This window comes from Prunus persica, chromosome G6, assembly GCF_000346465.2.
Source record: "Prunus persica cultivar Lovell chromosome G6, Prunus_persica_NCBIv2, whole genome shotgun sequence".
Classification (NCBI taxonomy): Eukaryota; Viridiplantae; Streptophyta; class Magnoliopsida; order Rosales; family Rosaceae; genus Prunus; species Prunus persica.
In genome coordinates, this window is record NC_034014.1 from 26,930,457 (window position 1) to 26,956,178 (window position 25,722).

At 36.8% G+C, this 25,722-nt stretch overlaps 6 protein-coding genes and 1 pseudogene across 6 annotated transcripts; all 7 read left to right on the forward strand.

Annotated features, from left to right (window-relative positions):
- On the forward strand, positions 3,601–4,657 carry LOC18773980 (non-specific lipid-transfer protein). The gene is made up of 2 exons (XM_007206098.2): positions 3,601–4,247; positions 4,351–4,657. The coding sequence occupies exons 1-2, from the start codon at positions 3,688–3,690 to the stop codon at positions 4,358–4,360; spliced, it is 570 nt and encodes a 189-aa protein (XP_007206160.2). The 5' UTR covers positions 3,601–3,687; the 3' UTR covers positions 4,361–4,657.
- On the forward strand, positions 6,430–7,250 carry LOC18773079 (non-specific lipid-transfer protein 1). Its single transcript, XM_007206097.2, has 2 exons — positions 6,430–6,869; positions 7,063–7,250. The coding sequence occupies exons 1-2, from the start codon at positions 6,526–6,528 to the stop codon at positions 7,070–7,072; spliced, it is 354 nt and encodes a 117-aa protein (XP_007206159.1). The 5' UTR covers positions 6,430–6,525; the 3' UTR covers positions 7,073–7,250.
- LOC18773078 (non-specific lipid-transfer protein) lies at positions 7,631–9,000 on the forward strand. Its single transcript, XM_020567000.1, has 2 exons — positions 7,631–8,672; positions 8,879–9,000. The coding sequence occupies exons 1-2, from the start codon at positions 8,329–8,331 to the stop codon at positions 8,886–8,888; spliced, it is 354 nt and encodes a 117-aa protein (XP_020422589.1). The 5' UTR covers positions 7,631–8,328; the 3' UTR covers positions 8,889–9,000.
- LOC18773511 (non-specific lipid-transfer protein 1) lies at positions 10,393–11,223 on the forward strand. The gene is made up of 2 exons (XM_020565300.1): positions 10,393–10,825; positions 11,020–11,223. The coding sequence occupies exons 1-2, from the start codon at positions 10,482–10,484 to the stop codon at positions 11,027–11,029; spliced, it is 354 nt and encodes a 117-aa protein (XP_020420889.1). The 5' UTR covers positions 10,393–10,481; the 3' UTR covers positions 11,030–11,223.
- LOC18773589 (non-specific lipid-transfer protein 1) lies at positions 14,153–14,853 on the forward strand. The gene is made up of 2 exons (XM_020566805.1): positions 14,153–14,576; positions 14,661–14,853. The coding sequence occupies exons 1-2, from the start codon at positions 14,230–14,232 to the stop codon at positions 14,668–14,670; spliced, it is 357 nt and encodes a 118-aa protein (XP_020422394.1). The 5' UTR covers positions 14,153–14,229; the 3' UTR covers positions 14,671–14,853.
- LOC18773080 lies at positions 16,702–18,002 on the forward strand (annotated as a pseudogene).
- On the forward strand, positions 22,481–23,495 carry LOC18773525 (non-specific lipid-transfer protein 3). The gene is made up of 2 exons (XM_007206086.2): positions 22,481–23,098; positions 23,196–23,495. Exons 1-2 carry the CDS (start codon positions 22,737–22,739, stop codon positions 23,203–23,205), a joined length of 372 nt encoding a protein of 123 aa, XP_007206148.1. The 5' UTR covers positions 22,481–22,736; the 3' UTR covers positions 23,206–23,495.

The following is a 25,722-nucleotide window of genomic DNA, read 5'->3' on the forward strand; positions in this document are numbered from 1 at the left end:
TCAATACTTACATGTTTAGAACTAAATATTTCTAATTGAGTCATGTCTAATTTGTTTTGGAGGAAATTTTAACTTAAATTCTAAATTGTTTATTACAAATTCTATATATTATATATAATATAATAGATGAGTTATAAAAATATGAGGAGGCCAGGGCCACTCCAGGTCTAGAAGTGGCTCCGCCACTGGGGCCACGGAAAAAGATATGGTGGAGAATGAGTAAGTTGATGGTTGCAACTTGCATAGACTTTTATTGCCTTGCAGCTCTAAAATTAAAAGATATGTGCCTTCATATTAATTCGATTATTAAATATATGGGCCAAGATGCGGACCAATATCTAGCGTATTTGTGATTTTGGTATATAACAATTAATGGATTACAGTTAAGGGTGGGCATCAATCCAGCCGAACTAATAAAATCAGTCGAATCAAATCATAATTATCGGTTTAGTTTGGTTTTGATCAAGAAAAAGTCAAACGGTTTAAAAATCAAACCATATCGTATGTGATTTGGTTTGGTTTGGTAGTGAACTTTTATAAACCGACTTAAACCAAACCGAACGGTTTATGTGTATATTTATTTATTTATATTTTATTTACATGAGTAATACTCTAATTAGTTAATTACTATATATGAAAATTTGAATTGAGCTATATTAGTTAGTGAAATATGAAGTTTTATGACATTTTGAGCTTTAGGATGGTTTCGTACACTAAAAATGATTTATGTATGAAGCAAGTTGTGAATTTGTTGGTTAAAATTAGGCAAACAATGTTGAAAAAATGCAAAAAGAAAGAGAATTGGGCTTAGGCCCAAACCGGGCAAACCAAACCGAACAAAACTGTCTTAAATTGGTTTGGATTGGTTCAATTTCCTTTATAACTTTTATCCAAACCAAACCAAACTGTCATATTGTAATTGGTTTGGCTTTGGTTTTGAGGCGAAACCAATCCAATCTGGACCATGCCTACCCCTAATTACAGCCTATATAAACAAAGAATATAGTTGCAAATGTCAACAGGGTCTAGTTCAGTTAAAAAGGATTTTAATTTGTAAATTAATAGTTTCATGTTCGAACCTCCATGACAATATAGTAATATGTGTGTGTGTGAAAAACCTCCCTCCCACATAATTTTAATTATCGTTTGTACCAAAAAAAAAAGTAATATGATTGAGAATAATGCATGTGTCCTACAACGCATCAACGGCTTACCGTCATCAGATTAAGAGGAATGTGATTCGTCAACCTCCGTCTTGTTTTTGTGTTGACTTCTTGTCAATCTTGTGTCTCATTCATCTTACAAAGGGCCTTATTGATCCCCATGCAGCATTGGGCCCTCCTTAGTAAGAAGTTCGCATGTGACCCAACTCTCCAAGATTTTGTTGTTCAACCTGAACATCAATGAAATCAAGTGGGCCTTTCAACAGGGTGGCTATAACTGGCAAACTTGATGTACAAATCCAAAAGTTTGATTGGGCTCCCCCCTTGAATATGTTATCAATTTACAAATTAAAAAAACAAAATAAAAAACTTCAAGAATGTGAAAAAAGATGCAACAAAATCAACGGTGGCAAATTGGTAGGTAACCTTGTCGGATTTGAATTGGATGGTGAATTCACAACCACATATGAGGTGGGCCCACAACCATTACGAGAAATAATAGAGGCCTCACGAGAGGGTCCCGTGTACTCGTCAGTCTCCCATCTTCCGTTCCGTCGTCCGAATCAATCATAAACGAATGACAGAGACGTACGACGTGTCGGAAATCCAGGATATATGGACGCGTGTCTCTGTCTTTCTTTCATTACTTGTGATACCGACACTGCGTCGAGGCTCAGCTCCATCCTTCTCTCTAGGTAAACGTGTTACTTGTCCTCACAATGCATATGACTAGTGCCAAAGGTTCTACTGTTTTATATTTATTTGGAGTAATGATTTAAAGGAAATATTTCATGTTTTTATTTGAAATACTTATTCATTTAGTAGTATTTATTTGGCTTAATTACTCCAGCGTGGCCTGAAAGTATTGTTAAATTTTACATTACCCCTTGAAACTCAAAACGACTTAATTTGTTCAATTGATCAGTGTTTGGTGTCTCACTCATTCCGAAACAGTAAAATGTAACCAGTTTTATAGTGATGCAACAAACATGGAGGCACACAATAACTACAAACTCATCACAATTATTTCAATGGTGCATATTAATATATTTTTGCCTTCTTTTTCCACAAGGAATGCACAATATTAGCTGCGTTAAAAACAATACTTGATTAAAAAAGTGAAATTAGGGTTTCTAGCTATCAGTCTTATAATTATAGGAAGGAAAAGAAGACTCTACTCATTTGAATGCGAAAGCATTTCTAGCTATCAATCTTCAAGGCCTATGTGAACGTAGGTAGAACCCTAGTTAGTTAGTTTGCTGCAAATATGAATGAATAATGCAGGGGAGGGCAGCCGTGGAAGGAGGCTGGACCACAACCCATTGCTATTGCTTGTTGGCTTTCGGTGGGAAAGAAAAGGCATGGGACAATGTCAATGTGGTCGGCTCACTTACACATCAACGGGTGTGGTTGTGGGTGTGGCACACTAACCCATAATAACAAATATTATTGGTCATGGTCAGTCAGAGAGATCGATGACTATTCAATTGCTCTTGTTGTTGCAAAAGCCAAGGACAATAGTCTACAAGGTACAGCTACTGTTTTTCCTAATTTAGAATGCTTGCTTTCTTTTGCAAATGCTATAAGAAATGTGAGACTCAGTTCTATCAATTTCACATAATTATATTCGGGACTCATAGCAATTATCAAGAATAAAAACGTATATATACAAATTCAGATAATCTGCAAAAAATTTACATTAAAATTGAACAACGCAGCATGGGAAGACGAACCCCTGCCTCAGGAAATGTCAAATTTTGCCAATTAATGCAGTAATGCATTCAAGTTCAACTACCAACCAGCAGTCAGTCAGGTTACATTTAATTTAACTTTTTTTTTTTAATAAGCAATAATCTAAACGATAAGAAGGGGGTTACATTTTACATTTCTCAATGACAATTACACCCTAGAAAACCAGTAACTTTACCAACAAAAGGAGACAAAGAAGAAAAAATAAAAAATGGTGACCAACCTTTCCCAATTCATATTGCCCATGTTCTATGAGCTTGACCACGATCCTAAAACTGGTGACCAACCTTGCCTGTGAGGCTATGACTGTGACTCTTACCCCAATTACAGGCGACCATCCTTGCATGTTAACTGAATTCGGGCGCCTGTAATTGATGAACCACACGTAAACGTAACCTCTAGATCTACTTCTGTTGAATTCATTTTTCATATGAGTATTTTATTAGAAATTCCAGAACACATGCATGCATGTGTTACATCTTTCTAACGCTCTTGCAATCTCATTCTCTTGTTAAAGAACCAGAAACTTCATCAAAAGATAATTGTTAGATTTTTCCAAGTTAAATGCTGAAATAACTTTTAGAAATTTGATCAAAACGAGGGATCGAATCAAATAAGAAAAAAAAATATATGGTACTTGAAATAATTGTGTGGATAAACTTTGTTCACCTTGCAATTTTTTCTCCTTTTTTGCAAATATATGAAATGAACAATGGGGTTTTTTGATAACCCAACACATCTTTCTATGAGCTGAGACTGTCGTTTATAGCAATGCATGCACATCGAGTCTCGATCATCTTCTGCATGCGTTTTGGAGGGCATTGAAACCAGACGTCTACAGTCAGTGCCATTAGTTCTGGACACAGAAAAGCACAACCTCCCACTACTATTTTTCCCTATAAAAACACCACACTCTGCACCCCATACATCACTCACCAACATTAATTCAATTGATCAAAGCACCCCAAGCGAAAGAAACACTACAACAATTGCCATGGCTATCCTTAAGGTGGTTTGTGCTCTCTTCATGTGCATGGTGGTGGCTGCACCCTTGATCACCGAGGCAGCCCTTACTTGTCCTCAGATTCAGGCCGGGCTTGCCCCATGTCTGGGATACCTCCAGCGGGGCGGTGTCCCCGCTGGGGGCTGCTGCCCCGGGATCAAAAGACTGGTCGGCTCAGCCACGACCACAGCTGATCGCCAAAATGCTTGCAAGTGCTTGAAAACAGTTGCTGGCGCAGTCAAAGGCATAAACCCAGGCTACGCTGCTGCCCTCCCTTCCTTGTGTGGCGTCAAAATTCCCTACAAGATCAGCGCCTCCACTAACTGCAATAGGTAAATTTTGTTCATCAAATAATCTGACAGTTTTTTTATATTATGTTCTAAAATTTAAACACACTTTACGTATTATTTATTTTGGGTTTTATATGTGTTGCAGCGTGAAGTGATGATACGGAGAAGCACGTGGAAAGGAAGGATGATATGAGATGATAATATAGTAGAAGTAGCTAGGCTACGTTAAGAATAAAGAATGAGTGTTCTGTCGTTCTAATCTCTTTTTATTTTCATGCATGTCACCGATATCAGTCGGTTGTGGTTGTACTTGTACGTGATGATGGCTCTTACCATCTTCCTCAGGCAATCTATATCGTTCGTTTATTTTCCATATGCTAGAACAATCTTTAATCTCGTTCGTTTCTTTTCCATTTGCAAGAACAATCTTAATTAATCTAGTTCGTTTGTTTAAATATATAATTTTTTTTCCTCATTTGTTTGAAGGCTCAGTATCCTCGAAGGGATAGGGCCCATATACCATAATATCCCAAAGTCACACACATTTGATATTTTGTTAAATTTCATAGAGATGGACCATATTCATTCATGCAAAATTTTATTGACAAAGTAAAAAATTATCTGTGGAAGAATATTATGGGGTGGATCCTATCCAAGGCTGTATCTAACGGTCAAGAAACTTAAATAAAATCAAATGAAATGTTATGATCAGTACCAAAAATAAATTTCTTGTTTTAAAAGTTGAGGTATTCAAAGAAGATATTCTAACAAATTACAAATTGCAATATTTGAATAAAGTTTTTTGTCACATCCTGGATCGGCTCCGCCGTCGCATGATATTATCCGTTTCGAGTCCCCTGCCATCAGGTTTTGCTTATGGGAATTCACGAGCAACTTTCCAGTGGGTCACCCATTCTGGGATTACTCTAGCCCAAACTTACTTAAGTTCGGAATTCCTATAATTCAAAAGCCAGTAAGCTTCCAAAAGGCCTCGTGCTAGATGGAGGTAAGTATGTACATATAAGACATATCACCCCCTCTCCATTGATCGATGTGGAATGTTACACTTTTTGTTGAAGAGAGTGGGTGTATGAACAAATAGTTGGAAAGCTGAAAAGTCGGTCGGATTTACCATGAAAGAGATGGTTCTTAATAATTTGCCTCGTTTACAAACATAAAAACAATAGATTTTGATGACCAGAAGTTTTTTTGTACCTGGTTTTGGAGCAAAACACGAATGGCAGGGGAGACACGGGTCTGGTGTACTCGAACGTCAACAAGAAACATTTAAGTGAAACAAATCAATTATGCAGTACGCACACATTAATATCATGGGACCCCGACCTTGATTGTGCACCTAACTAAGTTGCCAGCAAGCCCTGTTTTGAACAGAGATAAGTTTGAGGTACCAATTATAATTTTTTTTTTTTCAGCCAAACTGGGGGAAGACATTATCCAAGGTTAATATGGTATTATCCTGGTTTTACCCTTTTGGGATAGTCATGATCCATGGGGAATAAAGTTTTAATCAAGTGTGACAATTTCTGTAAATGACACAATAACATAAGATCTACATTATAATTTATATGTCGTGTCTTCATAACAGGATTTTTTTTGGTTCGATATATAACATGAGCTAGCTTGTCACAAAATTGATACGAAAAATATCTAAAAGAACATGATTTCTCTTTGTTTTGGCCTTCTCTTTCATGTAGGTAGTAAGTTGGGGGATCATTTATGTGATTAGGCTAAGTTTGTGCTTAAGCGCATTTAAGGGATCCAACTGCAATCTTAAAACTTGAACATAGTACCCCAAGCATTAAATCCACCCCAACTACCAACTGATTCCTTCCCAACTCCCACACATATTTTGGGGGCCATGTGTAATATTTTTTGTTCACAACTACACGTTTGTTGTAAAAGGTTAACGACTGTGGGGAAATTTAATTTTACCTTATCTAATTTATGTTTCACGACTGTGAATTTAAAGACAAAAATTAGTATGATGAATAATTCAATTTTATAATATGAAATAAAAATATTTTACTTACATCATATTAGCATTATTTTTAGAGATTTTTTTGTATGTATAAATTATGATGTTAAAATGAATTTATTTATAAAATACTATTATTTTGAATCTGACAGTCAATAATAATAATTGATGTAATAAGTATGCATCAATAATTCACCTCATTTCTTCTCTATATAAACACAAGAGCATGGTGCCATACTACTCACTACTCTCAAGTTCCTCAAATCAAGTGCTTACAAATCCGTTTCAAACTCCTTTTTTCTTCGATCATCATAGTCGAGAGAGATGGCTTACTCTGCCATGACTAAGCTTGCTTTGGTGGTGGCCTTGTGCATGGTTGTGAGCGTGCCCATTGCTCAAGCCATAACATGTGGCCAAGTGTCCAGCAGCCTTGCACCATGCATACCCTACGTGAGAGGCGGTGGAGCTGTGCCTCCAGCTTGCTGCAACGGCATTAGGAACGTCAACAACTTGGCAAGGACCACCCCTGACCGCCAGGCCGCTTGCAACTGCCTGAAACAGCTTTCCGCCAGCGTCCCCGGAGTCAACCCTAACAATGCCGCAGCGCTTCCCGGCAAGTGTGGAGTTAGTATTCCTTACAAGATTAGCGCCTCCACCAACTGCGCCACGTACGTATTAAAAATAAAAAGAACTCCAAGTTTTAATTTTGTAGGTTTGATCAAAATTCAACGGTTCATATTATCTCAAAACCTAACTTTTTAAATGTGGATCGTTGAAATTTTGGTCTAGCTTGTTGAGAATTAAATGCGGAACATTACATAACTGACTGACTTTTGGGTTTGTTTTGTTGTGGTGTTGCAGCGTGAAGTGAGCTTGATATGGGACAAGTATTTTCGGCCGCAGATAATATTAGAGAGTCGGAATAAAAATGTGGCTATGTGATCCACTTAGGGATTCCTCACGACGGAATCGTTAAGTTATTCTATGTAATCTTTATCTTTGTATAACTAATAATATTTATGTTTAAGTAATCTTCTTTTTTCCTATAATTATTCAAATCCCTCTTCCTCAATCCTAATAATCTAAGAAAATATTTATAAAAACAAAAATAAAACTAGCTTGCTTAAGTCCACTGAGATACAAATTAAGACGTGTATATTTTATAAGTGTTCAGTACAACTGTACAAGAATGCCTGCCCCCACGTGGGTTTGGACCCACACGGATTCGTGCTCATTGAATAATAATTCAATTCTCTGTTCAACTATGGTTTTTGGCAAGATATTCTACTGACCAAATCCAAATAGTGAGTTATTGGTATATTGTGTTTTTTTTTTCACTGAGAGGGACGATTGTATAATAAACTTATACAAACTATACGGATGTTAGAACTCGAATTTCAAATTTTGTCTAAAAAAATAAATACTCTAAATCACAATATTAGTGAGTCTTTTACATGATATTGTGTTTTTAAAAAAATGGGGAACTAGGGCTTGTGATGGTAAATATCTCAATCTTACTGACCAACCGGAACAATGAAGCTAGATGGTAGGCTGTATGTTGGTCATGTGCATGGTGGTCGGTGCACCACCTGAACTGCGCAGATTATATAGGCTATAATTAAGTTTGATCAATCTGTGCCTAACAGCATTTAAGGGACTCAACTGTAACACCGACTTCCTCTCCCCAACTCCTACGCACGTGTTTGGCTCATGTAAACTTTCTGTTCCCACCTGAATTCACATGTGTTTAAGACATGGTTACCATGTTACCAAGGTAATTATACTCACCTTAATATTAATAGTTAATGTAATAAGTACACATTAATCCACATGCTAGCCATAGATAACGAGTTTATACATATAATATCAATAGATAAAACATAACGAGTGAAGTGTAAACACTATATGATAGTGTGAGTAATTTCACTCAGAAATTACTCATCAATAACACCAACATATTCATCCAATGATCCGATGATAAGTCTTGTCACTCGACCTTCCATTCACCCAATTTCCTCTCTATATAAATCACCAGACTATGTTGCCTTACTACTCACCCAAGTCCCCAAACTAATCAAGTGAAATTTTCATACACAATTTTTTCTCTGAGCATCAAAGTCATTATTTATGGCTAGCTATGCATTGATTAAGCTTGCTGTGTTTGTGGCCTTGTGCATGGTGGTGAGTGTACCCATAGCCTATGCCATAACATGTGACCAAGTCTCCCACAACCTCGTTCCATGCCTAGACTACTTGAGGAATTGCGGTGCTGTCCCTGAACCTTGTTGCAGAGGAATTAGCAACCTCAATGACTTGGGAAGAACCACCGCTGAGCGCCGGACCATTTGCAATTGTCTGAAACAAAATGCTCCTAGCTTGACCGGAGTTAATCCAACCTTGGCAGAAGAGCTTCCCGCCAAGTGTGGAGTCAATGTTCCTTACAAGATTAGCCCCAACCCAAACTGCGCAAAGTACGTATCAAAAACCCCACAGTGCTCAACTATGGTTGCCTCAAAATTTAATCTAATTTGACTGCCAACCATTGCATTTTGATGTAACGGTTTCATGTCATCGAAACTCCAAATTAACTTGGTTTTTAACTAATACATGTTTCTCATGAAGGAAAAAAAAAGGTAGTATTTTATTGATTTTGCTATGTTTTGTTGTTGTGTTGCAGCGTGCAGTGAACTTGATGGGAGATTAATTTTTCGGCCCCAAATAATATGAGAGTGAAAACAAAGTGTGATTCCTCATAGTCCCTAGTACTTCGATTTTCATCCACATGGTGATGAATATTGTAATACTTATATGGAATTTATAATAAAAGAAATGTTGTTCTCTTTTCTCTTTTACTTAACTTTCTCTTCCTTTTGTAAGAGTTAAATAAAAAAACGAAACTAAAAATAGCAAAAGTAGCTCATCTGGGCAACAAATTTTGGACCTCTATTAAATTGAATTCAATAGTTAATAGTGAATTGCTATCGCTCATCTCAATAGAAAAGTTCTTCTTATCGATAATTATAATTAGGCATTCAGGCAACAAGATAACATCAACAATTAACAAATGAGTTCAGTCAAAACGAAAAAATAATTTGTCAATTGGTGAAGATATAGATTAAACTCCTTTATCTCATTTTCTTTCATGATCATTACACACATAGACCAATTGGACCAACTCACACTGTTGATGACAGCCCAAGCCGAACCAATGCCTTGCCATATTGGGCTATTTCAATAAAGGTAATGTTAGGCTTATCACATTTTTATACTACTTTGTGTACCACTTCTCTAATAGAGGTGGAGTCCACCAATACAATGGAGTCCAACTTTATTAAAGAGGTGGTACACAATATGGTATAAAAAATGTGATAAGCCTAGCATTTTCCTTTCAATAACAATTCGGCTAATCAAGAGAATTCGAGATCACTTACAACCATTGGTTGCTGTTGGTCATGGATTGAAACGTTAGGCCACGTTTTTGTTTACCAATCCAAATTGTAGACCTCTTTATTATGAAAGTGATCAAACGTTAGGACACTTACAAATAAAAAGTGGAGCTCACTTGTCAAGATTTAACATGTACTTTATTCATCAAATATGGCAAACTCTGGTGCACCAATGAAGGTTTGCTCATGTGCATGGTGGTGGGTGCACCCTCAGCCCAGGCCATAACGTGTAGCAATGTGACTGCAGCCATGTTGCCATGCATAACCTGACTGGTAGAGGACCAGGCCAGGGACGGACCTTTAGTTTGGCAAACCTAGGCTATAGACAAGGTGGCTTCTTTTTTCCAACCAACTCCCTCCCAACTCTCCTACACATATTTTTGGGGTCATGTGTAATTTTTTTTGTTCACAACTGCACATTTGTTGTAAAAGGTTAACCACTGTGGGGAAATTTATTTTTACCTTATCTAATTTATGTTGCACGACTGTGAATTTAAAGACAAAAATTAATATGATGAATAACTCAATTTTATAATATGAAATAAAAATATTTTACTTACATCGTATTAGCATTATTTTTAGAAATTTTTTTGTATGTATAAATTATGATGTTAGAATGAATCTATTTATAAAATACTATAATTTTTAATCTAACAGTCAATAATAATAATTAATGTAATAAGTAGGCATCAATAATTCACCTCATATCTTCTCTATATAAACACAAGAGCATGGTGCCATACTACTCACTACTCTCAAGTTCCTCAAATCAAGTGCTTACAAATCCATTTCAAACTCCTTTTTCCTTCGATATCATCATCATAGTCGAGAGAGATGGCTTACTCTGCCATGACTAAGCTTGCTTTGGTGGTGGCCTTGTGCATGGTTGTGAGCGTGCCCATTGCTCAAGCCATAACATGTGGCCAATTGTTCAGCAACCTTGCACCATGCATACCCTACGTGAGAGGCGGTGGAGCTGTGCCTCCAGCTTGCTGCAACGGCATTAGGAACGTCAACAACTTGGCAAAGACCACCCCTGACCGCCAGGCCGCTTGCAACTGCCTGAAACAGCTTTCCGCCAGCATCCCCGGAGTCAACCCTAACAATGCCGCAGCGCTTCCCGGCAAGTGTGGAGTTAGTATTCCTTACAAGATTAGCGCCTCCACCAACTGCAAAACGTACGTATTAAAAATAAAAAGAACTCCAAGTTTTAATTTTTGTAGGTTTGACCAAAATTCAACGGTTCACATTATCTCAAAACCTAACTTTTTAAATGTGGATCGTTGAAATTTTGGTCTAGCTTGTTGACAATTAAATGCGGAATATTATATAGTTGACTGACTTTTGGGTGTGTTTTGTTGTGGTGTTGCAGCGTGAAGTGAGCTTGACGCAGATAATATAAGAGAGTGAGAATAAAAATGTGACTTTTGGGATTCCTCTTGACGGAATCGTTAAGTTATTCTATGTAATCTTTTATCTTTGTATAACTAGTAATATTTATGTTTAAGTAATGAATATTGTAATACTATATGGAATTTATAATAAAAGAAATGTTCTTCCCTCTTCTCTCAAAAAACATTCTTAGAACTTTTTCCACTTTGAGGGGGAAGGAAGCCATTGTTCTTCCCCCCTCTCCCCTCTTCTCTTCCTCCTTTCACATCTTCCTCCATTTTCAAAGACAAAGGGTTTTCCCTATTTGTCTTAGTTTTGTTATGATTTTCATCCAACCATTATAGGAGGTTGCTGCTCAGCGTCGAATCTTCACCTGCATTTCGGCATCGGATCTCCACCACCATCTTTTTTGCAATTTCTTAATGTTTGGAATAAGTTGCAGAGACTCTTTGGGTTTTCTTTATAGTTTTCACCTCTTCTTTTGTGAGAGTTTTTCATCTCTCCTTTGTGAGAGCTTTTCATCTATCTTTTGTGAGAGTTTCATTTGTATTGTTATAGTTTGGTTTTTTCAAACTTTATCTTTTTTTTATTATTCTAAGTTTGCAATTTTAGTTGGGATGCCTATACCAGAGTTTCTTCTATCCTGTCTGATCGTTAGTGGAGACACACCAGATTGTCTTAATTTTGATATTAGACGGCTCTGTTATTGTAATGACCCTTTTGTGGCTAGTTTGTATTGACCATTTGTGGCTAGTGGCTTTTTGGCTGAATTATGAATGAAATCATATAATTTCTTTAATTAATAAATAATTAAAAAAAACCCTCTTTTCCTTTTGTAAGAGTTAAATAAAAAACGAAACAAAAAATAGCAAAAGTAGCTCATCTGAGCAACAAATTTTGGACCCTATTCAATTGAATTCAATAGTTAATGTTGAATTGCTATAGCTTATCTCAATAGAAAAGTTCTTCCTATCAATAATTATAATTAAGCGTTCAGACGACAAGATAACATCAACAATTAACCAATGAATTCAGTCAAAATGAAAAAATAATTTGTCAATTGGTGAAGATAGATTAAACTCCTTTATCTCATTTTCTTTCATGATCATTACACACAGACCATTTGGACCAACTCACACTGTTGATGACAGCCCAAGCTGAACCAATGCCTTGCCCTATTGGGGCAATAACGGTTCGGCTAAGCCTTGGCCCTTCAAGAAAATTCGAGATCATTCACAATCATTGGTTGCTGTTGGTCATGGATTGAAACGTTAGGCCACGTTTTTGTTTATCAATCCAAATTGTAGACCTCTTTACTATGAAAAGTGATCAAACGTTAGGACACTTAACAAATAAAAAGTGGAGCTCACTTGTTAAGATTTAACATGTACTGTCTTCCTCAAATATGGCAAACTCTGGTGCACCAATGAAGGTAGCAGTTCTTATGTTGCTCATGTGCATGGTGATGGGTACACCCTCAGCCCAGGCCATAACGTATAGCGATGTGACCGCAGCCATGTTGCCATGCATAAGCCACCTGCCGCCGGACCTATAGCTTAGGTGGCTTCTATTTTCCAGCCAAAAAAATAAAATCCTAACTCACCTAGGGATGAACCTTTAGCTTGGCAAACTTAGGCTATAGACAAAGTGACTTCTTTTTTCCAGCCAAAAATAATAAAATCCTAGCTCACCCAAGGACGGACCTTTAGTTTGGGGAACCTGGGCTATAGCCCAGGTGTGGCTTCTTTTTTCCAGTCAAAAAAATTAAATCCTAGCTTACCCAATTTAAATAACCTAACCTCATTTAGTTATCCTCTTTACACAGCACGTAGTCAATAAAAAGAGAGAGGGGGAGAACACACAACACAACAAAATAAAAAAATTAAAAAAAGAGAAAAAATAACTCTCACACACAGCACGTAGAAAAAAAAAAAAAAAAAAAAAAGGGAAGCACCACCCTACCCTTGCATGTAGAGAGAGAGAGAAAAAAAAAAAAAAAAGGCTCTTCTTGATGCTGCACTCACCTTCAAGACTTAATTCAAGTGAATCAAGTTCCTATATTCGTCATGTAAGCTTCTCTCAATTTCTTGATGCTTTAATTTGAGGATTTTTTTGGAGTTTATGAAGTATCAATTAGGATTTGCAATTGACACTTATGAATTATCAATTAGGATTTGCAATTGGGACATCAGTTTCAGTTTATGAGTTATGAATTATCAAATAGGATTTGTAATTGATTTTATTGTTCTTGCTTTTTTTTTAAAAAAAAAAAATCTTATGTTATCAATAAAATCACATGGTATTGTTGAATTTTCTATTTACTTAGTACCTAAATTTGGCCAACTTTATTTTAAAATCCTGAGTTCGTCCCTCAAAGAATGCCAACACCACCGCTGAACGCCAAAACGTTTGCATGTGTTTGAAATTCGAGGCCAATGGTATCCCAGATCTTAAGCCTAACCTTGTCTCTGGCCCTCCCTCCAGCTGTGGACTTAACCTCCCGTACAAGTTCAGCTGCAGCACGTACGTATAAATTTATATATCTCACAAAATCACATAATCAACGGACTATATTATACGTTAAGTTCACTTGTTATAGCGATAAGTTCTCAAGAGATAGTAACCACTATTTTTATTTATTTATTGGATTTTATTGTGTTGCAGCATCATGTGATGAATGAAGTTGAGATGGACGAGCATGCAATATTAAGAAAATATGGTGTGTGGGAATTAAATATTCCCCATGTGATAGCATCTAGCCGAGTTGAAAAGAGCCTAAACTTGCAGACTAGAGATCTCATGTTCGAACCATCATGACATAAATTGTGTGTGTAAAAAACTCCCTCTTTTATAATTTAAACTATTATTTATACTTAAAGAACATAATATATGTCATTTTTCATGAAAATATCTGTAGCATATATTGCACCGATCAAGAGCTATATATATGACGTACGTAGTTCAACAACAAAGTTTGTCATGTAGTTAAAAGCATTGAATTTAGCTGCCAACTAATATCCATATTTCGGAGCCACATGTTCGTGGCCTTTGTTCTTTACTCTCCCACTTTTTCATATATAAACCCCTCCAGACCACTCGTCCCTACCACACAGTCAAACTCACAAACCTCCAGCTACAAGTATACATTTTCACAAAGCTCCTTCAAAGTCTCAATAGTTCTTCTCAAGTTATGGCAAGCTCCCTGGCCTTCAAGCTTGTTCTGGTGGTCCTCGGGTGTACGCTGGTTGGTGCACCCTTAGCCCAAGCTGTCATACCATGCAGCAGGGTGTCACAATACGTGGGACCCTGCATAAGTTACTTGAAGACGGGTGGGGCCGTGCCTGTACCATGCTGTAATGGGATTAGGTCCCTGATCGGCTTGGCTGGGACCACACCTGACCGCCAGGGCGTGTGTAGGTGCTTGGTCGCGACTGCTAAATCAATCACTGGGATCAAGGGTGAACTTGTTAGTGGACTCCCTAGGGCTTGTAATGTCAGGCTTCCTTACCCCATTGGACCCAACGTTGACTGCAACCGGTAAAATTCATGTTATATTACCTCAATTTTCACATTAAAAAGATGGATTAAAATAACTTAATTATATTTTATTGTGTAATGCAGGATCCACTGAAGTTGAGATGGGGAGGCAGTTCTCGGCCGCGAGATAAAATCTAGTAGGTGCTAAAATAAAGTGGGTGCTGAAGAACTCTCTATCATCAGCTCCTTAAAGTACATGATCCTTGTTTGTAAAATTCTCTCTGCAAGATCTGTACTACCTTCTCTTTTATGAATAAAAAGAGTGATCACTTATCCATGTTTTTTTTTAAATCTCCTTAAATTTTAATTTTTTGAAAAATTAATATAAAAACATCATTATATATGATTATGATTAATTAGAAAAATTACCTAAATTAATAAATTAAAAAGTGACATTAGTTGTACCGACCATTTCTTTCAAAGTCCTACATATAATTATGTATGTGAGATTCACATTTATGGATGGGTGCGTGACACCGACCATCAATTTCATTTGGGATGAAATTCATTAAGTTTCTTTTGTCCTGACCAGAAAAACTTATGGCAAAACATTCTGACAAAAATTAGGTACGTGTTAAGCGTTTTCTAGAAAATCTGTTCTCGATGAAAATATATTCCAATCTAAGTTTTAGATGTATCGAATATTAGTTAGATTTTCAATGTTAGGGCTTGTTTGGAGTGATTCTGAATGGGGGCCAATTGATAGGGCTAAAATCAATTCTATGGAGAATCTAATCACTTTTTGTGGTTTTAAGTGATTTGAAGGACAAGCATATGAAATGTGTTTCTCCTTATAATCACTTAAAATGATTATATAGAGAAGTACATGAGAAATACTTATTCCTGTAAGTGATTCTGGCCCTCTTAAAATCACTCCTAAACGAGTCATCAATGTCTTGTGTGTTGCATCCTTTCAGCTTTTTGTTTATTTTGGGCTTCGGAGTCTGTTATATCGGGCCTTTGTATATCTTGAATCTTGCTGTCGTTCTGAGTTATCTATGAATTTTCATACCCAAAAAGAAAAAAGAAACTTGTTTCTCCATGAAAGTTTTTGGTTGAAACAAACAAAGTCTAACCAAATCTTGTAATACTAAAGCATAAAAAAGAAAAATAGAGAGAGAGAGAGAGAGAGAGAGAGAGAGAGAGAGAGAGAGAGAGAGAGAGCTTTTCTGAAAAGATCGAATTGTACAATACAATTTGTTCCTTATTAGTTCTTTAATTTTTTGTTTCTCCTTGTAACCGAGAAATTTATACAATAATATATAACAAATAGCATGCACCACCAAACAACTATATGATGCACTTAATATATGGTGAGGGCCTACTATGACCATGACTCCATGAGCCTTGATTATTTAGTTTGGGATTCAGCTACCTCGTACAAAAGAACAAAACAAAGACCCAAGATTGAAACAAGTACATGGATTTACAAAGACAGACACCCCTCAAGGCCTCCTCATACAAGAACACAAAACTTTCCTTTGGGATAGAATTTGTGACATATCACATTATCTATAATTTGTGTGAGTTGTCAACTTGTTTAACTTAAATGACCTTAATTTATAGACTAGTGGTTTTAGATTCGAAACATTGAACAATAGAAACTTAGGTAATGACCTAATAGTAATAGATAATACTCTAAACTGCTCTTAGGTTAGGATAAACAAAAATCGGGGAAAAAATTTATTTTATTTTATTTTTTTAAAAAAGGACCTCCGTATAGCCGTGTGGCTATACTTCTTAAATAAATAACTATATTCAAAGTGTACAGCCGAGCGGCTATACTCTATAAAATTGTATAAATCTAAGGCATATATAGTCGCGCGGCTATACTGTGTAAATATAATAATATATTTAAAAAGTATAGCTGTTCGACTATACTCAAATATTATATATATATATACATATGTATATAAGGAGTATAGCCGCACCGGAGGCGATTTCCAAGTAGGCCAAAGTGACAGTTGGAGCTCGAAGCTTCTCTTTTCCCTACAATCATTTTGAAAGCAAGATGTTTTCATGGATATTTTCTATCAAATTATGGAGTTTGTTGATGTTAATACTCCTTTCTGCTGTACTGTTTACAAGTCATGTAGAGTAAATCATTATTCAATCCTTCTTGTTGTGGAGGACAATACTGCTGAGACCATTTAAGCTTGTCACTGTGTTTCTTCAAGAGGCGAACCATGCTATTGCTTGTAAACTTACAAGTGGTCATGTAAGAAGCTCTGTTCTTTCATATTTTCATATAAACTTTTCATAATGCTCATGTTGATAAATTGTAACAGAATGCCTGCGTCGCCTTGCTCTCGGGTTGTTGAATTAATGAATTTTATTTAGTATAATTTTTGTGACTGATAACTCAAGTGAGGAAAAAAGCAAATTTCTTCCGGCACTAATGCCCTTTCATATGCGTTCTTCAATCGTAGAGTTATAATCTGTACATGGCAATGGTGCTTTTTCGCTACTTCTGTATGCACTTTATTGTATTCTGTTAACAAATAAATGGAAGGACATTGTTAAGTTTGCATTGCTCAAATTGATACATTGCAGCAGAATGCCTTGCTACGATATATCCTAATGAAAACTCATAATTTCATGAGTATCTACTCTCTCTCTCTCTGACTCATCATCTTGGTGAGGTCAAATTCTGACCTAGGTAGCTTCGTAATTGGCTAAGTTTAGAAAGTCTTTCATTTATTTGCGGCCGCTAATGATACAGATTAGTTTGCAGGTAGAAGGGATTCAAGTTCATGCAGATGAGGGTGGAACCACACAAACCCGTGGTGGTGTATTATACTGCATCTTTGACCTATTTTATGTTTCAGTTAGTTGAATCTTTAGCTCTTCTCCATTGAGAGCTGTGTCCAAATAAGTTCTGATGTAATTGTTTCCATTTACGTTTCACTCCAAATCTTGGTTCATCCTTTTGGGGGATGCTATGGATTCTTGCATCTACAAATCTTCTTACTGCACGAATAGCTGCTGGGTGTTTTATTGCTGCTTTACTGGTTGTACTGTTTATAGCTAAAAATGTAAGTATTAATTCACATATCCTTTACTTGGTTTTGGCTGTTACCTTGCTTCCTAGGCTAAAATGCACCTATAAGCATTCGAGTGGGTACATGCAACAGTTTAACATGGGAAATTTGCAGAAGAGTGTCCTCGCTGTACTGGTTGTGGATGGGGTCATTGGGGTGTCATTTGGTGAGCTTCTTATATTGTTAATAAGATTTTTGCCTGAGAGCTTTCCTTCTGATCTTTTTTATGCATTTCCATTTCTTTTGCTGGACAAACTACAAGGGATGCTCTTATGCCGTACTTGTGTGGTTCTTTCTGACTCTGAAGAGCTTTACTTGTAGGGGGTTTATATCTTTCTTGTTTCTCTGCGGAGCCATGTACCTTGGTCTTGTGATTTTGTCTTGAGGCATATGCTTTGCTTCCACTAAAGCTTAAATGAATTACTTGTAGTTACTAAAATGGTTATATTTCTGTCATTCTCATTGCCTATTATCTCAATCACTTTCCCTCCATCATGCTATAACTTGTGTATAGATTCATTCTTTCCAACGCGGTGGATCTCAGATATCTTAGTTATGCCAATGAATTTTGTTTATGGGGATTGTATAAGTTTTCTCATAGAGTTCTTTGGAAGTGTTTTTCAGCATGCATCCACAAAACATGTTGCTACACGAATAGCTGCTGGCTGTTTCATCGTTGCCCTATTTCTTGTACTCTTTTTAGCTAAAAATGTAAGTATCAGTGAACCTATCTTCTACTTGGTTTTGAATCTATGATATGAAGCATTTGGGACAGGCAGCAACACTTTGACATTAGATATCATGGAAAGTAAATGATGAAGATCTAGAAACCCTCAGATTCCTGAAAAGCCTAAAAAGATCAAAATATGTACTGATATCCGGCATGAAGAGCTATTTCCCAGGGTACACAATTGGGTTGTAAACTCAATTTTTTTTTCTTTTATATATGCCTATAAAGCAAAACTTGCTAACTAAATCCTTACCCTGTTGCATTTGTACTGCTTGATAATGTACAGTGGACATTTGGAGGACTTTGTATAGGTATTCCGTAATCCAATCAAACATCTTCCTATTACTACGAGCAATGTGATAATTGGATGTTTTATGTTTTGCTGGAGCATGAAATTTCGAGTTCTCCAACAAATAATCTTGTATTCCATGTTGAGAAGTCGGACACCATCTTCGATTGCCACCAATGAGAGAGGAGTACCTGCAAGAAAACACTCCGATGCTCAAGTCAGTGTTCATTCAGGAATATTGCGTACAGTCAGAATAATCTCATACCTCTCTCCCTCTCTCCCCTTATGCTGGGAAATTAATTGGCTTTTTATAGGCACTAAAATCCTTAGACTCCAAGTCCCATGTCCCATATTTATCTCCATATTCTATGGTAGTAGATATCATGTTATTTGATTCCCTCCACTTCCTCAGATTTAGGATTCATGAGAAGTGGTTTGTTACTTGGGCCTTAATTTTTGCTCCCACAGATGCCCTCTTTTCTCTCTCTAGACACGTGTTTAGGGTGTAGAGAGAGAAAATATTCTTTGTGGAAAGAACATTTTGATCATGAGCATGTGAAATTTCATGGATATGGTGGCCTTTGGCAATGAGTATGGTCTTCAACATTAAGCTTGATCATCTTTGGATTTGACCTTTGGCCGAGAGTTTGGTCTTCGACCATGATTTTGAGTCTGGCCTTTGACCACAAATATGGTCTTCTACCATGATTTTGAATTTTGCCTTCGATATGGATTTGGCCTTCGGCCTTAAGTATGGTCTTCCACCAAGTTTTGTCTTCGACATGAATTTGGCCTTCAGTCACAAACATGGTCTCGACCACATGAATTTGAATTTCATTCACAATCATGGTCTTGAACCACTTGAATTTGACTTTCAGTCGCAAGCATGAGTTGAGTATTGGCATGCCCCCCATTGGTTTAGAGTGCATGTGTTTACTAACTACACATTGTGGCTCTCGTTCAGCCTCTGTTTTTGTTGATTTTGTCGTTAGTTGGGCTTCATAAATTGCCACCATATAGAAATAGGATTATGGCTTATCTTGAGTGGTGCAGTAGCTGCCCCCACCACACACGATAATTTCATCAACAAAAATCAGTTTGAATGTACAGTAAAATTTCACTATGTACGAATCAATACGTAGGCTTAGTAGTATCTAGATATTGAGCAGCATATGACTAGATTCAAATTCAGGCATTTTATAGAGCCATACATGCAATTGTTCTCATCTCCCAAACCCAAATGCATTTGTCAGATGTATATATAATCAATTTAAAAGCTTCTAATCATACATCTTTGAGGCCATCTTGGCTTCACCAACAATTAAAAAAGTAGCTATCTTGGCTCTCCATTTATTGTACGTAATTTGTAACAATTAGAAGCCATTTTAATTAGCCACAACCACCGGGAAGAAGATGCCCCCAGCACAAGTTCATTGTGTACAGCTGCTATAAATGATCAGATGAGGTGCTGGTATATATTAAACAGCAAGTAACATCATGATTAATACTTTCCCTAGATTCCAAATAAACATAATATATCCTCTTTTCTTTCTTTGCCAAAGAACGGATTGCATTTTTTAAAAAAAACTACTTCAGAGGAATGAGAAAGATCTTACCTGTATCTTCATTTCATTCCGAAATGAAATTTTGAATATCTTCATTGGCTTAGAAGCTTTGAACGCACACCGACAAGCATGTGTTTCAAACGCTCCTTACTTTTGCATTGTTTGTCTTCTAGATAGTTCTTTACAAGTAAGGATTTCAGAGGTCGCGATACTTGAGCAATTCCAAATACGAATGTTCTCATAAGCAAGAAAGATATGACAGGCGTGCGATTTCAAATATTGACATTTCTACCAAGACATAGATGACCCCAACCCTTGTGCCATTAGTGTGTGTGGCCTATTAGTGTGTGGCGGCGACATGGGCATATCTCCTAATACAACTATATAGGATTCGCCAACACAATGCAGTGTAGTAAATCACATAAAATTGATATGCATTTGTTGGATAGATGGGCATCCAGATTTCAAAGAAACAGATTCTATGCACCATGTAAATTAGTGGCTCAACGTTTTTCTCTTTTTGTCAAAGAGGAACGACCAAGTCCATTTAATTCTAAACTGATCAAAATGAATGAGATGGTTCTTATCTGTGTCGTCGACATCCAAGTATAACTTTGGCATTCTGGCTCCTCATTTTCAAGAGATGCAGTTTAGAGTCTGCTGCTATTCCCTGTTCTCCTGGCGTCTTTGTTAGTTTAGAAATCACAACACCCCATTGTAGTCGGACAAATGTGCACATATGGGGACAACATTTCAACCAACAATTGCATCCTGTATTTTGAGATAATAAAGAATCTGGGCAGCCAAAACATGTTAATTATGTCCCTGTTTTTAGTAGAGAATCAAGCGAGATCATTTGAAGCATTTAACCGCCTGCCCCCATCTCATCACAACAAAAGAATTAGTTGTCATGAGTATGACCGTGAGAATGACAATCGAGTATATCCTTGTGATGATTAATGTTTTTGTGATAATAACAGAGAGATTAAAATCTGGCACCCACAATATATTACACTATGTAGATAATCAAATGGGAATTAAATATCCCCTTTCGAAGGATTTAGCATGTGCCCTCCAATTCAATCCGTTTGTTACATGATGCAATAAGCAATGTTAATAACAAAGACTTTGATAATGCCCACATAAAACTTTCAGAGTGTATGGAGAAGTGCAATCATAGAATGCAATATTTTCATCCAATCTTTAAATTGTGAGAGATAAAGAGTTAGAAATTCTTCTCTTATTGGGGGAGTCAACTCTTGCCCCCATTGTAGCACGGGGGAGCCTTCAATTATACAGTGTTCCTTGCTCCTTAATATGGCTTTTTGTACGGTTCTTACAAACGGCACCAACTGTTGGAGCATGAAATTTCGAGTTCTCCAACAAATAATCTTGTATTCCATGTTGAGAAGCCGGACACCATCTTTGATTCCCATCAATGAAAAGGGAGTACCTGCAAAAAAAACACTCTGACACTTAGGAAATTAATTGGCCTTTTATAAACACTAAATCCTTGGACTCCAAGTCCCATATCCCATCTTTATCTTCATATTCTATGATAGTGGATATCATATTATTTGATTCCTTCCACTTCCTCATATTTAAGGTTCATGAAAAGTGGCTTGTTACTTGATGCTTAATTTTTGCTCCCACATGTTTACTTCTTGAGCCACCAGGATTCATTATTTTATTTGCTGTAATTTGGTGTGTGCAATGCAAGAAACAACGCCAGTTCGTATACTAAGGGAAATGATTCTGTTTAACTTTTAATATTTAATATAATATATTTAAATTTTTTATATATATATATTATTTTTATTCAATAATTTGTGAAAATTATGTGTATAATATGTGAATTTTACTTGTATTATTGAAAATTTTGTAAAATACACATGAATATGAAAAATATGTACATATTGTATGTTTGTTTTTTAAAAAAACATATATTTTACCAAGTCTTTAAGATATGTATGAAAAATAAAAGTATTATTAAAATATATATATAAGAGTATATAATACAAATATTAAACAAAAAAATACTAAATTCTTTATACAAATAATAACTTTGAAATAGTAAAAACTCAAAAGCAGCCCTATGTAATTTAGACATTTATAATCCGGCCGACCTTTGATGAGGGCTTGCTTGCATTTGGGCAAGAGAAAAATCTCACACGCATTCCCAAACTAAAATATGGTGTGTGAATGAACTTTTATATTGTATTATTATATAGCCCGTACAAAGCAGACATAAACGAGAACAGCAAATTTAATTTCAAGACATGAATTTTGGTTTCTCGATCCAAGTGCTAGCATTTAAGATCCTCAACAAAACTCCGCTGAAGTTTTCAATTCCTCCCAACTACCAAGTAGCACAAACAAAGCCCCAAGATCACAGGCTCACATGCTAGCTCTTCCATTGTCTATATAAACAGCATACCTTCAGCCCTCTCATAGCCACCAGTATCTGTCTCCAAATACTAGAGCAAAAGTTAGTTTCAAAAGAGATAATATATCAGCTTTACTTACGACGTCGTTATGGCTAGCTCTGGACAGCTCCTCAAGCTCGTTTGCCTTGTGGCGGTGATGTGCTGCATGGCGGTTGGTGGTCCCAAGGCCATGGCAGCTGTGTCATGCGGCCAGGTGGTGAACAATCTGACCCCATGCATAAACTACGTGGCAAACGGTGGGGCGTTGAACCCTAGTTGCTGCACTGGGGTCAGGTCTCTCTACAGCTTGGCTCAGACCACAGCTGACCGCCAGAGCATCTGCAACTGCTTGAAGCAAGCCGTCAATGGCATCCCTTACACCAATGCAAATGCTGGGCTTGCCGCTGGCCTTCCTGGCAAGTGTGGGGTCAATATTCCTTACAAGATCTCTCCTTCTACTGACTGCAAAAGGTATGAAAAAAATCCAGTCATTCTTATGAAATTAGATTATATTTTCATTATGATTAGGTACATTATTATGTTCTTAACCAAGTTCTGTGTGTTGCAGCATCAAGTGAGAGGTTTCTGTGGAAGCCAGCAGCTTGAACTAGTGGCATAAGAATAAATTGGTGCTTTGGTTTGGCTGGCTCGTGCACCGCTTTTGGGAGTTGTCTGCTGTTGGTTTCAGTGGGTGTTGCTCTAGTTGTTATGTCATCTACTTGGTGTTTAGGTTTCTAGTTTGATACTGGCTGATTTGATTTCCCCAGTGTTTAAATCAGCTTCTTTGTTGTGACTATCTACTGTTGAATTAGTAATTATGTATCTTTTCTCTTAACATCTATGCAGCTTCAGTATTTAACCAAAGTAATTAGCATTGGATCAGTCACCAGTGTGGGGTTTGCAGTTAATCAAACTAAAACATGGTTTTCCTTCTCGACGCCTAGGACAAAAGTTTAGGTTTTTTCTCTTATTATATATATCTAGCTGTGTCTGGTTCACTGTTATAAGAAGGAGAAAGAATATGGAACAAGCAATTGAATGCTGCTAATTATGGCACCTTAAAGTAAAAAGCAGTAGATGAACTTACCAGATTGAGACATTTCCCCAATGAATTACTTGACACCATGCATAACTGGAACCCTCATTGGTCAAATTTATTCCCTAGTCAATTGTGAACAAGAGTGACTCACATTAATGATTGGGAACGGAAGCTGCTTACCATTCTCTGCCTCCATATCCCCACTTCTAATTCTCTAGACAAATATACATAGGACCCATTACACACATAGTGTTGGGGTCATAACTCCTCTCTAATCAAGTAAATTGCACTTATATGGTCCCAAACTTCGGTCTTAAGTTTGTTTTTAATAGAAAAAGAAAAACAACTACAACCGGCAATTACGAGGATACGCAAGCACAAACAAATCAAAATAAAAAGAAATCTAACAATTCAAAGACAATCCATCCTCCCACAAATGTGACGCAGAAAGGCCATGTTCTAAATCAGTTAAAGAATCAGCAGTAAAATTAGCTTCCGTAAAAACATGTTTAAAAGAAACTTCTTCACAAGCCATAGACCCATCCATGTTCAATTTTCACCATCTCCAAATATTTGAATGAGAATCATAAACGAGTGTGATGATTACGAAGTGAAACGACACGTTTGGAATATCATGAAAAGGTTCCGGCCCAACTAGCAAGACCGAAGCCCAAGCCCTAGAGGGGTGGGCCCAAGTGAGTCAGTCAATGAATGCTGAGTTGAGCTATGGTGGTGCTGCTTTAGTTGTTTCAACTGCCAACCGTCTCTCATTCCTTTTCCCACCTAAACCGAACAACAAGGATTTATGAGGAGGAAGGATATGTGGATATGATGGAGCTATGGTGAGTGAAGTAGTTCAAATCTCATTATATTATTATATTATTAGACATCACTCACCAAATGCCCTTTCAAATCTCATTACAAAATATTCAAATTTCCCCCCAAAGTGGGCCCCACCACGAGCGACAGAAGCTATGCCTGACATAACAGGCCCCATCAAGATGTGTCCCGCTCATCACGGGCCAGGCCACAGCCTAACCCTAACCCCCCAACCCCCACCTTGGCCCCTTGATCAACGTTTGTCCCGGTGTTTTCTTCCCTAACCTACATGTTCTGATTTGATATCAATGGTGGGGTCTCTAGACTCTAGTCTATTCTATTTACAAGAAAAAAAAAATTAAAAGAAAAATTATTTATGTTATACAACAAAGAACAAACAAAGCATAGCCACCGACACACGATAAGGTTAGTAGATGTTAATCTTGTAGTTAAGACTCCTTAATGTTGGTCAAATAAAAGGTTGGGAGAATTAAAAAGAAATCGAATCATCTATTTTTTATGGATTTAGTGATTTTGACAACATTTTAAGTACATATATATTAACATTAGAGCAACGGGGTGGCTTGGGCAGAACGGGGAAAAGCTCAGGCTTTGAATTTTGAGTGCATTAGACTCTTCTCTCATGTATGAAATCCCTTAGAACCTTTTTTTATATTTATTTATCAAAAATAAGAAAAGCCTTAGAATGTTGGTGAAATCAATAGTAGAGAGAAAATGTTGACGAATCCAATGCTAAGTGAGTGTGAGACTCCGACATATATCTGAGACGAACATGACAATTTTAAAGAAGTATCAACGGATCATAGATGATCTATTTTCAATCAATTTAGTGGTTTCACAATGGCATTGAACTCTTTCTTATGCTCAATTCTATTGATTTCGTGACAAATAAGATCATTTTAAGCAGAGAATATGATAACATATTAACATGGACCTAGAAGCATATGCCTGTGTTCATAAGGAATTATGATTAAGTACATATTTATCAACACTACAGGAAGGGGAGGCCTGGGGAGAAGGGGGAAAAGCTATATAGATATTTGCAAACACTTGGAGATGCTAGTAGGTCACCCATCTTTTAGGTTAAGGTAGCCTTTAAAAATAGGATGAAACGAACCCTCCTTCCATATATAACCCATAACATCAGTTCAAATGCGTGACCATAAGTATCTTTTGCAGGCAGTAAAGGAGGAAAAGCTAGACAGATATTTTCTGT